Raw genomic sequence first — 15,302 nt, forward strand, 5'->3', positions numbered from 1 at the left:
CAACACTCCTTTTCAGACTTTGCAAATCCCATCCTTTTGGAAAAAACACCAGAATTTCAATGCCCTTTCCTGATTTCATTATTTACCAGCCATGGGGCCTTCAGCAAGTTCCTCGGCCTTCCTGAACCTTGCTTTCCTTAACTGTAAAAATGGGGCTACCTACTTATGTGGTTGTGCTGAAGATTAAATAAGATGGTAGCACCCCAAAGTGTTCATAGCATAAAGGGTTAGCATATGGTATTTAAGAAATATTAGCTAGTATCAGTTATTTTGCATAATTCACTTTTATTGTTTTTTAAAATAAATAGAAACTGTATGGAATTTATAAATGCAGGATTTGCACATATTTTATCCTGATCCTCTGCTTTGCCACACATTAAGTGTATGACCTTGTGCAGAGTCCTTTCTAAGCCTCAGTTTCCTCATCAATAATATAAGGATAATGGTAACTATAAGGATGAAATAACATATTTGAAGCCCTTAGCAGAGTGCCTGCCTCAGAGTAAGCACTCAAAAAAAAAGTATATGTGTGTATCTATCTATATGCACATTATAATATGTGTACACTTGCACACACAGGAGAAAAAGACTTGAACCAGTCTCTGTACACACACACTAACCTACAGTCCTTTACTAAGATGTCTTTCTTTCACATTATATGTAACTCTCAACAAGTCAGTTGTTTGGCTTCCCAAGTCCCAGAAGCTCACCAACAGTGACTGGAGGTAAAACAGGAGGTGTAAACGCCGGCTCTGTGGCAAGTGTGAATTCACAGAAGATGTGGAACTCTCTAAGACTGGCAGCTCTTTCAGCGCAAAGGCTTGTTGGTCTTCTTTGCTGCACTAAGTGCGTAATAAATGTGTGCTGAATTGAATTGAGAGATGTTTAATATAGCCTAAAGGATGCTTAAAATGACCATCCTCTTTTCAAAAGGAGATAAACTACATACACATCCATTTATGAATCTTTATTTGCCAAAACGCATATAAACATTATAGAAAAATTCCATTGAATCATTTAAAATGAGGGGAGGTGGCCCAGCTGGTGTGGCTCAGTGGTTGAGCATCAACCTATGAACCAGAAGGTCACAGTTCAATTCCCGGTCAGGGCACATGCCCGGGTTGGGGGCTCAAGCCCCAGTTGGGGGCATTCATGAGGCAGCCAATCAATGATTCTCTTTCATCACTGATGTTTCTATCTCTCTCCCTCTCCCTTCCTCTCTGACATCAATAAAAATATATTTAAAAATAAAATAAAATGAGGGGAGGTAGATAGAAATCTCAGGCAGGTAGGCTAAAGTTAGAAATAGTGGCTAAAATTACATCTTATTTTTCTTTTCATCTCAAAGTATAGCCCTTGTGTTAGTGTTTTCCTGATAGCATCTTTTCATAATTTTGCGTGTGTCACCCTCCTTAACTCAAACATCCCAGTGCCATTGGCCATGAGCACGAAATCCTGCTGAGGGACTTGCTTCTTGAGAAAAACCTGTCCTTCCTAGGTAAGTATTGCTTACATCCTCTCCAGCTCGTAACAGCTCCAGGAGTGCTTAAATATATATTTTTAAAATCTTCCCCTTGCACTTATTATGTACTGAAGGAAGAGTGAACGATGATTGATGCTCTACATGTTATCTTTTATTGATTTAGAACTGAGCAGGAATCTAGTTACCTAATCCCCCATATATACAGTACATGCACAGGCTTGCAATTAATATTTTATAGAATAAGTGGCTGAAAAAAATGCTTTAATATCTGATACAGTATTACTTTTGGTGTCATGAGATATTAACCATAATCTAGGCTTTATGAAAGAAAGAAGCAAAAGAAATATTGTCTATAAAATGCTTTATATATTAAAAAGAATGGTTAGAAAAATTCCTGTTAGGTATGTTTGTCTGTTGTACGGGATCGGGTAGTACTTTTCCTTGAAAGCCAGATATTAAGCTTTTATTACTTTTATGTCAAACATTAACTGTCATCATAGATTTAGTGTGATTTTAAAAATCTCACATGTATGCATGTGTTTGTGTGCCAGTGTGGAATCTTATTATAGACTGTTATTTCTTTCAGTATCTCTGAAGCATTAGAAATTAAGCCTCAAAGGGCATGCATGTGATAACTGTGGAAACCATAAAGCACTCTATGATGAATTAATTCCTCTTTTCCATTTTAGATGTAGTAATTTGTAAAGGTTCCATACAGATCGTATTATTGTACACATCTGTTTTATGTAGATATTTAAGAGTCTACCTAGTGTGATTTTTTAGGTTAAAAAAATAAAAGAATATTGAATTACATAATTTTTGTTTGAAAATGGACAGAGAATTGGCCAAGGAAAGTCGAATGAATGATTTTGCATCAAGTGGAAGAGATTAACTACAGCCCTGCAAGAAATCTGGTTTAAGTCTTAGTGTTCAGCATTTTTATTAATGAACTGGAGAATGGAGTTGAATGTGACATAAGATTGTTGGTTACTTGGAGGTGGGAGATACAAATATTCTCTAGCTAGTGTTAAAGAAAGTTGATAAATTAGGAAAGTGGCCTCAAATTACTGAATTAAATTTCAGTATGTAAAAGCAGCAAGTTTTTCTCATATAGAAGGACAATTGAAGTGTTCAGCCTATGGAAAGAGGGTAAATTAGATAGAAATTGCCTTTTAAGATTTAATAAATAATAAAATGTATAATGGATCGGAACCAGTTGTGATAGATGACTCCGGAGGCACCATGAGATATGTTTTAGAACCATGGAGTTCTCATAGTGTTATGAAATATCAGATCACATCGATCACTCAGTGGCCAATATCGCATGGCCAAATCTATTTCATTGTTTTAAACCACCAACTAAGCAGTCATAGTTTCAGGACTGCTTGGTGTTACTCTCTTGGCACCATCTGCTTACGTGTAGTCAGGCCCTCAGCACCATTTCTTTGCTTAGCCTAGCTTTTCTCTGATTTCTTCCTGAGGATGAAAGACCAATAGCTTAAATGTGCTCTAGTCCCGGGTTTTCAACTCCCTGGATTCTGGGAACTGGGTGTATTAGACTGGCTTCACCATGGCTGACAAAGGCAATGCAGAGGCATAGCCAGGAGTCATTACCACTCACAGACAAGTTCAGAAAGGGGGTTTAAAATTGATGGGTCCCATCTATTCCTCTGTCCTATAGCATCTGGAGGTAGTGATTTCATTGAAGCATACCCACAGATGATACTTAACTGATCTTTAAAAATAAATGAGTTATAGGATGTTTAGCTGACTCCATGAAACCTCAGTCCTGCTTTGAAGCATTTCCTCATCAGCATACAAAGAAGTTGTTAATTTATTCTATGCCTTTTAAGGGTTTTAATGTAGTACTGAATTAATATGTTTACGTATGATTAGAACATCAAAATTCAGAGCCTTGTATGAAATATGGTTATGGGGTTTTTCTTCTACCCCTTCACTATGATTAATTAGATCTAAAGTACTATGCCAGGTAAATTTAGATAGATCATCATTTTAAATTCAACTATGGGAAAATATTGGTATATAAATAGACCACTAATCTGATTGTATGTTTTCTTTGTTTACATTTGTATGTACACCTTGAATTTTGTTGCAGAGACATTACAAACATGTTTGTTTTACTTTGATTCTTTTATAAGCAAAATTACAATCTCTCCCTCCCTGGTATCCTTCCTCCCTTCCCCCTCCCACTCTCAGGGTTTCTAATCTGGACTACTTTAGAAAGGCAAGGATTCTTTCTGTTTATATATAACCCTTCTTAAGAATTATGACCTCCTTGAAATTTTTTACCCCATTTAAATGTTCCACCTATTGTGCTCTGTATGTCATTTTATAAAATAAATATTTTGTCTGATCTCTTTTATCAATAGAAGAGAAGAATAAAAATAAATTAACTTTATCTTAATCCTAATCATTTCTTAAATTTCCTTGATTCATAACCATGTGCTAAGCAGTTGCTATAGTACAAGATTTAACCAGGCAATACTGGAAAGAAAGAGAGTCCTTTTCTTTGATGATTTGGGTATACTCATTGGGATTTATCCTGTCTTGTAAATTTATTAATTTTGTACAACTACAAATAGGTATATTGTATTAAGAGAAGTCACAGTTGAATAAAGGACTTTAGTTTCTCCAACTAAAAATATATACTCACAAGAGGCCCAGTGCATGAAAATTCGTGCACTCGGGAGGGGGGGGGGGGGGTTGTCCCTCAGCCTGGTCTGTGCCCTCTTGCAGTCCAGGACCCCACGGGGTCATGTCCACCTGCCAGCTTAGGCCCGCTCCCCAGGAGATCGGGCCTAAGCCATCAGTTGGACATCCCAGCATTGCCTTGGAGATGGGAGAGGCTCCTGCCACTGCCACTGTGCTCACCAGCCAGCCATGGGCCTGGCTTCTGGCTAGGCAGTGTTTCCCTTGTGGGAGCACAATGACCACCAGGGGGCAGCTCCTGCATTGAGTGTCTGCCCCCTGGTGGTCAGTGCACATCATAGCGACCGGTCATTACCAGTCATTCTGCCATTAGGGTCAATTTGCATATTACCCTTTTATTATATAGGATATATTCATCCATTAATTCCAAAAAATAAGACTTGAAGTTAAGTACTATTTTAGATACTAGACAGAAGCCCCGTGAAGTCCTCATATTTTTGGAGTTATGTTCTAGTAGGAAGACAAACTACAAACAAATGACTACAGATAACTCCTAACAGTTAATTATAATTCTTGAATTAATGTTATCCATTCTTTTCAACTAACTTTTGTTTAGTGTGTTGTCTATGTGCCAGGAATTACACTAGTTAGTATGAAGATGATGTAAGCACTTTGTGACCTCTGGATGCTCACGGCCATGCTCACTATGGCCATGTTCGTCCCAGTAAGAATGCATCCCACTTCTGGTGCATCTTAGCAGGTGCTTGCTTGATAGTCTTGATAATGAAAATAAATACAGGCTACTGTTGTGCTGCTTTTATTAAACTTTTGAAAGAAAGTTATGGATTATACTAAAATATCAATAGCTACCCTTTACATATGTAGAAAGTGCTACCAGCTCATAAGCTCCTTTTCCTGAAGTGGTGATAGAATTTTACTTATTCATCTGCGTTCTCTCTCTCTCTCTCTCTCTCTCTCTCTCTCTCTCTCTCTCTCTCCACCTTCCTGCCACCATGTGCTTCTAGAATGGCTAGTTGAGCTCCTTAGCTTGACTATCTTCCCACAAAGCTAGCCACTCTTTTAAGTTCTTGCCATGGGCAGGCACCATAAAGGATAAAAAAATAAAAGTTGAATCAAACATGGAGCCTTCCAGAAAAATTTCAGTTAAGTACATGTCAGTTCTTTCCAAGGATAGTTAATTTAGAATTAAGATTTATTGATCTGCATTTAAAATCTCAGCAGATATGAAGAACCTGCTGCCCACTTCTAGGCTTGGATGCACAAACCCTCTTAAACTGTAAATTGACCAGTGAGCAATGTGATCATCCTCATCCCCTCTGCTAAGGGTTTGTTCCATTTCTAGTATCAGTGAAGTAGAAAATGTGCTTCATCTACTGATGGAGATTGAACCGCGTCCAACACAGCCAGTGGTGAACCTGAGGAGGGGCAGTGAAGGATTACAGAAAACAGACAAGAGAATATAGTTGGGGCCAGGTGGATCACTGTGCCTGGATGAGGACACAGTGACCCTGCCTGTAAGCCAAATCTTTATTTTGTAGTCAAATCACACAAAGCAAAACAAGGGCGTGGTCAAGATGCTTACAATGTTCTTTCGAGTTTCAAATCTATTTCTTTCCTGTTGTTGCAAATCTCTGAACTCTATCAAGCTTTGTTTTGGCAGCACTTGCTGCACCTCCCACAGCCTACATCCCTCAGCTACCTAGGACTACAAGGTCAGACTATAAGGTCAAGCTTACATCAACCATAGCCTTTGATTATAATTGTGCTGGGAGAGCTTTGCCCTTCAAGCTGGGACTTGTATCCCTCTCATCAGTCCGAGGCTTGAACCTGTCCAAACGCTGTAGCTGCTCTCCTGTTTCAGTTTGTATCTCTCTAGTGATTAAGGAGACCACATTTTGTTGTATTCTCTCCCTCTCACTCCCCACCCCTTTTTTGAGAGGTGTTTGGGGGAAGAACACCTTTGAATGAAAGACAAAGGAGGAAAGGCAAATAGTGATAGTGTGAAACACCAAGTTCGTTTGCACCATTAGTGAAAATATGGAACAGCTTATACCAAAGACTACAGGTAAACTGTTCATCATCCCTGGGTTGGCCTATCTCTAGGTCAGAAGGACTTCCATTAGTGACTGCCACAGTCACTCTATTATTAAGTTTGGCTCAATAGGATGGTTCCAGAGACATTTTTTTATTTGCAGTGAATGTTGCCCTGTTGACACTTGAGAGGTATTTGCTTTATCCCTGCCTCACCCACCCATGTTTGGCCTTGCCTATGTCAAACCAGCAGATTTTACACAGGTGCTTTTCTAGCATTTGTGTATTACTCTGTGGGACTCTAAGAGGGTATACTCTCTCAAGTCAAATAGACTAGTGAAGGATGTCCCTTACCAGGAGAAATCAGAATCTTGGTTACTAAGAGTTCATCTCCTACAACTTTATCCCCCTCCGGAAGCATCAGTGCTCTGCTGGGGAAGTGATTATGATGTGGCAAGTAGAGGATTTTTACTTCAGATGAAGACTAGGCAGCGGGAACAGTTTCCATGCAGCTGCTAGCAGTAAATATTATTATATAGGCTAAAGAGAACTGAGATGGTTGGGTATTTCATAAGGAATCAACTATTTAAATTCCTACCTATCAGAAGGTTAAAAATCAGATGCCATTTTCAGAATAACAAGAATGTGACACTGGGGTCGAGATGTGAGGGATTTAAGTGTATTCTTTCCTTCCTGAAGAAATTGCTATATGAGGGACCGTCTTTGCTTACTCCCCGATTAAATACACGTGTCTGCTTCTCCCTGGGCCAAGAGAAGAGAGCGGTAGACATGCTAGAAGGCAGCCTGGTCTCTGGAACTTTGAGGACAGGTTGCCCCGTCCACTTATGGGAGCCTTCCTGCTCTGGGACCACAGCCCTTCCCTCCACTGCTGTGGTTAGAAAACTCATGTCTGCTCATCATCTGCTTTCCTGGCCACTGATGATAAAGTGGACCTATTTCGGTTGTAAGTGACAGAAATCTGATCAAACTGGACTAGACACACACAAAAGGAGAACACAGAGCAGTATCCCTGGGAAATCCAAGAGAGAGAATTTTGCTTCCTGTGTGCCCAGAGCACAGAAGAAAAAGCAATGTCATCAATATCTCCTCTTTTCTCCCTCTCGTGTTCTGCTTTCCTCAGTGTGGGCTTCCATTCGCAGGCAATAAAGCTGATCCTTGGCAGTTGCTAGTCTGCTTACTGCTTAGAATTTGTAATCCTGGAGAAAAGTTGGTGATTCTCTTTTGTCCCATTACAAATCTCAGAAAAGGTTCTGATCAGCTAGTCTGGGTCTTGTCCAACCCTGTGGCCAGTGCTGAGAGTCACGTGTTGACCACCAAAATCGCAGTGTGAGAGTAGGGTGGCAATGCCGCAAAAGATGGGGTGCAGAACAGAAAAATCAAATATCTCACTCACCCCACAAAAAATTAGCTACAGGTTCCAGCTTCTCTCCCTATAACCAAAAGGCACTGGGGTTCAAATCTGTTATTGTTATTATTGGATTGAATTCTTGGCTCTCTCTCTCTCTCTCTCTCTCTCTCTCTCTCTCTCTCTCTGTGCGCGCGCGTGTGTGTGTGTGTGTGTGTGTGTGTGTGTGTGTGTGTGTAGGAGAGCCTTTGTATTTTTTAGAACTGCAAATACGCCTTACTCATTGTGATTGGTTCTGGGACAGATGTAGCTGGCCCTGACATCAGTGACTACAGCTAAAACAACAGTGCAGACACAGGCTAACACCCAGCCATTCCTCAGAATTTTGGAGTTGCAAAGGGCTCTAGTGACCATCCAGTCCCCCTGCTTTGTTTAGAGGAAACTGGCCCCAAGCTTTGCTTCGTAGCTAGTGCCCTCCCAACAACTTTCCCTGTATTCTTTTACTCTACTGTGCTGATGTATCCCTTCTTTTACGGCATTAAACCGAAAGAATTGAGAGTGATGTGGTATAAAATATAGACAGGTTCTACTCTGTCTTTATAGCCACCAGTTGGCAGGTATCAGCCTACCAGGCCTTCCTTTTCACTGTCCCAGCTTCGTGACCTCCCATTTGTTTGCTATCTTTAGGGCACTTCAGTTTTCACTAGTATTGTCCCCTAAAGACATAAGCAAGGGACAAGGTCAGAGCAGTCAGTTGTATTGCTTATTAGTGGCTTTGATAAGAGGCTTTGGGGGAAGAGGTTGAAACTAATGGCCGTAATGAAATTTTGGGTCCTCTAAAGATTTCATTTGTCTGTGCTATTGGTCTCCCCATTAAAAGCATATGTGTTCTGTGTACCTTTGCACATGGGCTGCATATCATACTAACATTTATTGCTGAAACTTTGCAAACGTCTTACATTAGGTAGAAAAGACTGTGAATATAAAAATATGGGATACAAAGGTTATAGCACCAAGTATTGAATGAGACAGTGTTTTGGGGGGAAAATAATACAGAAAAAAATACTAGAATAGAAAAGATATACTATAGTTTTTTTCTTTTTTAATTAAATTTATTCTGGTGACATTGGTCAGTATGATTATATAAGTTTCAGATGTGGGTTTCTGTGTTACAAGATCTGTATATTGCACCATGTGCCTAGCACCCAGAGTCAAATCTTCTCCTGTCACCATATATTAAGACCCCCTTTCCCCCCCTACTCCCCTTCCCTGTGGCAACCACCACACTGCTGTTTGTGTGCATGAGTTTCAGTTTTATATTCCACATATGAGTGAAATCATATGGTTCTTAGCTTTTTCTGGCTGACTTATTTCACTTAGCATAATATTCTCAAAGTCTATCCATGTTGTTCCAAATGGCAGTATTTTATCCTTTCATACGGCTGAGTAGTATGCCATTGTGTATGTGTACCACATCTTTATCCAGTCCTCTATCTCAGGACATTTTGGTTATTTCCATGTCTTGTCCACTGTGAATAATGCTGCAATGAACATAGAGGTGCAAATATATTTGTGAATATATGTTATTGTTTTTTAGTTTTTCAGGTATATACCCAGGAGAGAGATTGCTGGTTCATATGGTAGCTCTATTCTCAATTTTTTGAGGAATCGCCATACTGCTTTCCATAGTGGTTATACCAGTCTACGTTCCCACCAGCTTGCAACCAAAAGAATGAAATACCTAGGAATAAACTTAACAAAGAACGTGAAAGACCTATATAATGAAAACTACAAAGCACTATCAAAAGAGATTGAAAAAGAAACAACAAAATGGAAAAATATTCCGTGTTCACGGATTGGGAGAATCAACATAGTTAAAATGGCCATATTACTCAAAGCAATATACAGATTTAATTCAATTCCCATCAAAATCCCAATGTCATTTTTTAAAGAAATAGAATGAGAAATCATCAGAATTGTATGAAACACAAAAGACCCTCAATAGCCAAAGCAATCCTGAGGGGAAAAAATATAGTTATCATTTGTGTTGATGTATATCGTTTTTGCCTTTCCCCAATTTAGTAAAAATATAGGTGTTAAATTAGTTTTTTTAATCTAGCATTTATAAAGCTTTTGACAAAATCATAGATAAAATGCCATACTAGAATGTACCCTTTTTGTTTTCAGATGTTGTGGACTGAAGTTTTACCCAATTTCTCTGGGATTAACTATTTTTTAAAATTTAAAGCCTTTTAATAAAAACAGAAGAAAACCTCAAACTTTTTCTTGGTGGTCCCCATGCCCTTCTATTATTCTTAAGTATATGTTAACTAGTTTTAGATGTGTTTCGTTCTCTGACTCAAAATCAGCCTTTTATTAAAAAAAAAAAAAAGGGAAGAAATTGTATAATTACTACTTAATTTTTTTGGATATTTTGGGTATTTAGAGAGGCCGATAATTAAAAGGCCAGAGAAATTAAACTTTCACATTGTTCTTTAAGTACGTGTAATTTTTTCTTATTTTTTCTTTCTTTTTTCTTTTTTTTTAGTATATTTTTATTGATTTCAGAGAGGAAGGAGAGGGAGAGAGATAGAAACATCAATGATGAGAATCATTGATCGGCTGCCTCCTGCCCGCCCCCTACTGGGGATCGGGCCCACAAACCGGGCATGTGCCCTTGACTGGAATCGAACCCGGGACCCTTCAGTCCGCAGGCTGACGCCCTATCCACTGAGCCAAACCAGCTACGGCCGTGTAATTTTTTCTTTAAAATGTCCTCTAGAGGCACGACTGACAACCAAAAAAATAAATGAGGAAATATCACTTTATCTGTGGATGCAATTGTTTTCATTTTTTTAGCTCAGTTGGAGAGAGGAGCGTCTAGAAATCAAGAGATTATGCAGTTTATCTCTTCAGGCAGGTGGTATCTAAATAATAATATCCTGAAGATGGTCATCACTTGTCCTGTGCTTCAAGATCTTCTAGGAAGACATGAATAGTCTTTAAAATGCACTTGTATTTGCCCTGGCCTTATAGCTCAGTTGGTCAGAGTGTTGTCCCAATACACCAAGATTGTGGGTTCAATCCCCGGTCAGGGCACATACAAGAAGCAACCAATCTTTCTGCTCTATGCCCCAGTGGCTGCCTTCGAAATGGGCAAGTTTATGAAACCTGGGAAGGTGGTGCTGGTCCTGGCTGGACACTACTCCGGACGCAAAGCCATCATCGTGAAGAACATTGTGATGGCACCTCAGACCACCCCCACAGCCATGCTCTAGTGGCTGGAATTGACCACTACTCCCAACCAATGACAGCTGCCATGGGCAAGAAGAAAATTGCCAAGAGGTCAAAGATCAAGTCTTTTGTGAAAGTTTATAACTACAATCACCTCATGCCCACAAGGTACTCTGTGGATATCCCCTTGGACAAAACTGTTGTCAACAAGGACATTTTCAGAGACCCTGCTCTAAAGCACAAGGCCCGATGGGAGGCCAAAGTCAAGTTTAAAGAGAGATACAAGACCAACAAGAACAAATGGTTCTGTCCTCAGAGCAGAGGCTTCAGACCTCGTACGTGGGAGACAGTTCAGCAATGAGACAAGGGAGTGAACAGAGAATGAGGCCGAAGGGAAGAGTGAGCTGATGACTGAGTCATAGCCTCTAGATCTTAGAGTTGGAACCCTGAACCTCCAAATGGTCAACCAAGTTTTAAATTTATACCCAATGATTCAGATAAGGATCCTAATAGTAAGGAATCTTCCAAGGTCTGGGGATCAGGCCAAATGGATGGGGCTGACCTTAAAAATCCCCTATAAGATCAGTGATAGAAATTTCTCAGGGGCCTAGGCCAGGTGAGCAAGGCCCCTTATTCATAAATGCTGCTTCCTATTCTTATACTGTCATTTCCTGTGAACTTTGCCAAGTTGTTCTCTCCTCTTTCCTTAGGAAATCTAGGATAAAAGAAACAGTGTGGAGGTTGAACCAGGCCTTGGGAGTTCAGTAAATAGAAGATAGCCAACACATCACATAGTATTTCAGAGTGTAGAATAAGCTCTTCAGATATAGATATAGATATAGATATAGATATAGATATAGATATAGATATAGATATAGATACATAGGTATATAGGTATATAGGTTTACAGGTATATAATATACTGTATATCTATATATCTATATACACTGAGTGGCCAGATTATTATGATCTCTGAACGCATAATAATCTGGCCACTCAAGTGTGTGTGTGTGTGTGTGTATTAGAGGTAGAGGCCCAGTGCATGAATTTGTGCATGGGTGGGGTCCGGCCAGCCTGGCCAGGGGGAGAGGATATGGGCGGTTGGCAGGCCTGCCTGCTGGTTGAACTCCTGGTCAAGAGGACAATTTGCATATTAGCCTTTTATTATATAGGATATACACTGAGTGACCAGATTATTATGCGTTCAGAGATCATAATAATCTGGCCAATCAGTGTATATGTATATAATCCTTAGTGGTGACACTTACTTTAGAACAGTGGTTCTCAACCTTTCTAATGCCGCGACCCTTTAATACAGTTCCTCATGTTGTGGTGACCCCCAACCATAAAATTATTTTCGTTGCTACTTCATAACTGTAATTTTGCTACTGTTATGAATCGTAATGTAAATATCTGTGTTTTCCGATGGGCTTAGGCGACCCGTCGTGACCCACAGGTTGAGAACCGCTAGCAGGGTCGCCTAAGACCATCGGAAAACACAGATATTTACATTACGATTCATAACAGTAGCAAAATTAGTTATGAAGTAGCAACAAAAATAATTTTATAGTTGGGGGTCACCACAACATGAGGAACTGTATTAAAGGGTCGCGGCATTAGAAAGGTTGAGAACCACTGCTTTAGAAGCTATCCTTTCTGAGCACTGGGAAAGTGGGGTCAGGGTAGGGGATTTTCCAATTCTCCACAGAAAGATGGAAAGATTCCCTAGCCTCACTGATGTTTTATGTTCAGGTTTGAGGGTTTGGTTTTTTGTTGTTGTTTTTTTTCACATTAAGTATGTCATGCAATCTACATTGTCATTGCAGGTATTGTGCTAGTAACTGTGGTCCCGTGAACCAGAGTGCGGCATCTGCCTTTTAAAGGGATATTAGTGTGTGCATGTGGATTGCTTGGTGACCTTTGAAATTTTGTTTTGAGCTGCTGTCAGAAACATAATCATTTTTCTTTCTGAAACAGATTTGAACGTCTGCAGAGTTTTGATCAAGCTAGGACAGTTTTAATAAAATATTAATCTCTCTTTTTTAATGTCAACCAGCTTTTAAAACTGTTCATCGGCTACCTGAAACATCAGCTCAAGGCACTTGTGTTGATTATAATAAATGCCTTTTCCATTAAACATTCTTGTGGTCAGAATGCATTTAGAGGATAGAAGTGTTTCCAGTCTCGTTTGTCTGCCATCCTGTTTTCCAAATTCTCTTGGTTTTGAAAGTAAGATTATTTTAATAATGTATTTTCTTTCTCAATAAATAGCTAACTTAAAATTTTTTATAGTTCAAAGATGGGAGGTTGTTCTGAATTCTGGCATCAAGCCTTCAAAATCTGGGTAGTTGAAGGATACCAACTTTTAATAAAACTTAAATATCTAGTTTAAATATGTCTTGTCATTAAAAGGTTCTTTACATCTAAAACGCTGACCTTTCAAGATGTACACAAGACTGTTCTCAAACTGAGTTTCTGAACATTGGCCATGAAACCACTGTCTTGGGCTGACAAATGGATTGGAAATAAGCTACCCAACCCTGGGAATGGGCCATTAATTTTAATCAAAGGTGATGCAGGAAGGCGGATGGGATGCCTGACAATGTCAACAGCCCAGTAGGTGTTAAGAGACCACACAGCCTTCCTTGTTACTTGGCCAGGCCATTAGTTGAGGTTGGGTGAAGACAGAAAGCCATGTCTGGAATTGAATGACCAGGTCACTCCAAAATCTAATGGAGAACTCCTCATTTCAGAAATCACGCTGTAATGTCATTAGAAGTCAAGGACGGCATTTAGAAAATATCAGAGGGAAACAAAAAATTTTAACCAAGAACCTAGCTAGTTTTTTCAAACTTTGTAAAGCTCTCTATTTTCTCATCTTTTTTTCCTTCTGAATGGATCATTGGCATTTATACAGGATCAAGAAATCAAACAGATCTAGAAAAAAATCTCAAAGACTGTTTGCTTTTCATTCAGAATTACATATTGTTGGTTATAAAATTCTGGTAAATGCCAGAAACAATAGCATACCAAAGGATTTAAGCAGGATGATTAATTCTCTGTGGTGATCTCATTGTCCTTGTCCCTCTCTTGTGTTCTTATGGGTAGGAATAGATTCACTAATAGAAACTAGACTTTCTTCATTGCTTTAATAAAAGTATTTGTTTTATAATTGTAAAGGCCACTGTACCTTACTGTAAATTGTCAATATTGGCTAATAACATTAGTGATACTCATGGTAATGAAACCTTTTCTTTTAATCAGTAAGTATACTTCATTATTTTGAATACTTTCAATTATAAGAAAAGTAGCATATGACAACTTGAATTATAAAGTTTATACTAAAGACATAAAAATGCAGAAGGGACAAAGAGGCATTCTTGTATCTATTCTTCATGTATTCTGACAGTGTTGTATGCATAAGAAAGAGATGTATAACTGTGTTATTAATTTCTATACATTTTTAAGAAAGAAAAGCCATTATGTTGCTGTCTCATTAGTGGAATACTGTAATAAGTAATAGTATTTATTCTTCCTGTAGATGAAGATCAGCTCCGTGCTAAGGGTTATGACAAAACACCAGACTTTATTTTACAAGTACCAGTAGGTAAGTTCTTCAACTCTGTTATGCATTTGTTTACAGAGAAAAGGAATGTGTTTTTTTCATAGATTTAAAAAAAATTCTTATACTACTGCCAAATGTTACCAGAGTAGATTCACTTTATAATATTGTATCTAAATGGGTGAAATTATTGGAAAAGATTATTTTAAAATAGCAGAAAATAATTGGTTCAGACGAAATCTACCCCTTAAAATCTTTTACATATATTTGAGAAATAAATGTCTGAAGATATTTTAGTTGCTGTTTTCAAGTCATTTCTCAAAATATTACATATTTAAAATACGGTTCTATTGCAAAGCCAGGCTCACTTTTGTTGATGATGAAAATAAAAGGGATGTGATTGTAGCATAAATGTTCCTTGTAGCAAACACATCCGATGTGTTGTTTTATAATTATGTCCATCGATGACAGGGAGGGTTCAGCCTCTGCTCATTAATGTGAAGCATAGAGAGGCCTATGCAGAGTTCAGAATTTTCAATTTTCCCTTTCCTTTGCTCCATATTAGTAATGCTTTGTCCCTTAGCTGTAGAAGGGCACATAATTCACTGGATTGAAAGCAAAGCCTCATTTGGTGATGAATGTAGCCACCACGCCTACCTGCATGACCAGTTCTGGAGCTACTGGAATAGGTAAGGTCCCATTATTTTTCTCTTAAGATAAACGATACTCAGCTGAAATCTCATTAGAAAAAATATTTTGTTTAGCTGGTAAAAATGCTGGTAGCCTTTGTTTCTAGTAAATACAGAGACTTGATTAATGTATTCATTTCAGATAATTTAAACTTCTCTGCTTTCATAATGTTGCTTCATTTTTTAAAACTAAAAATCTTCGCATAAGGTCAAAATTAGTATATGCCATTTTCCATTTTATAGTGA

At 38.6% G+C, this 15,302-nt stretch overlaps 1 protein-coding gene and 1 pseudogene across 2 annotated transcripts in view; both read left to right on the plus strand.

Annotated features, from left to right (window-relative positions):
- Positions 1-15,302, plus strand: part of CDIN1 (CDAN1 interacting nuclease 1) — a 218,210-nt gene that overhangs the window by 109,715 nt on the left and 93,193 nt on the right. The window contains exons 8-10 of the mRNA XM_079768045.1: positions 1,431-1,498; positions 14,347-14,412; positions 14,951-15,056. Of these exons, the coding sequence (XP_079624171.1) occupies positions 1,431-1,498; positions 14,347-14,412; positions 14,951-15,056 (240 nt within the window). The remainder of the gene's footprint in view (positions 1-1,430; positions 1,499-14,346; positions 14,413-14,950; positions 15,057-15,302) is intronic.
- LOC307097939 (large ribosomal subunit protein eL27-like) lies at positions 10,071-11,578 on the plus strand (annotated as a pseudogene). Its single transcript has one exon. The product of its transcript is annotated as a large ribosomal subunit protein eL27-like (transcript).

The sequence above is a fragment of the Cnephaeus nilssonii genome (assembly GCF_951640355.1).
Source record: "Cnephaeus nilssonii genome assembly, chromosome: 4".
In the NCBI taxonomy this organism is placed as follows: domain Eukaryota; kingdom Metazoa; phylum Chordata; class Mammalia; order Chiroptera; family Vespertilionidae; genus Cnephaeus; species Cnephaeus nilssonii.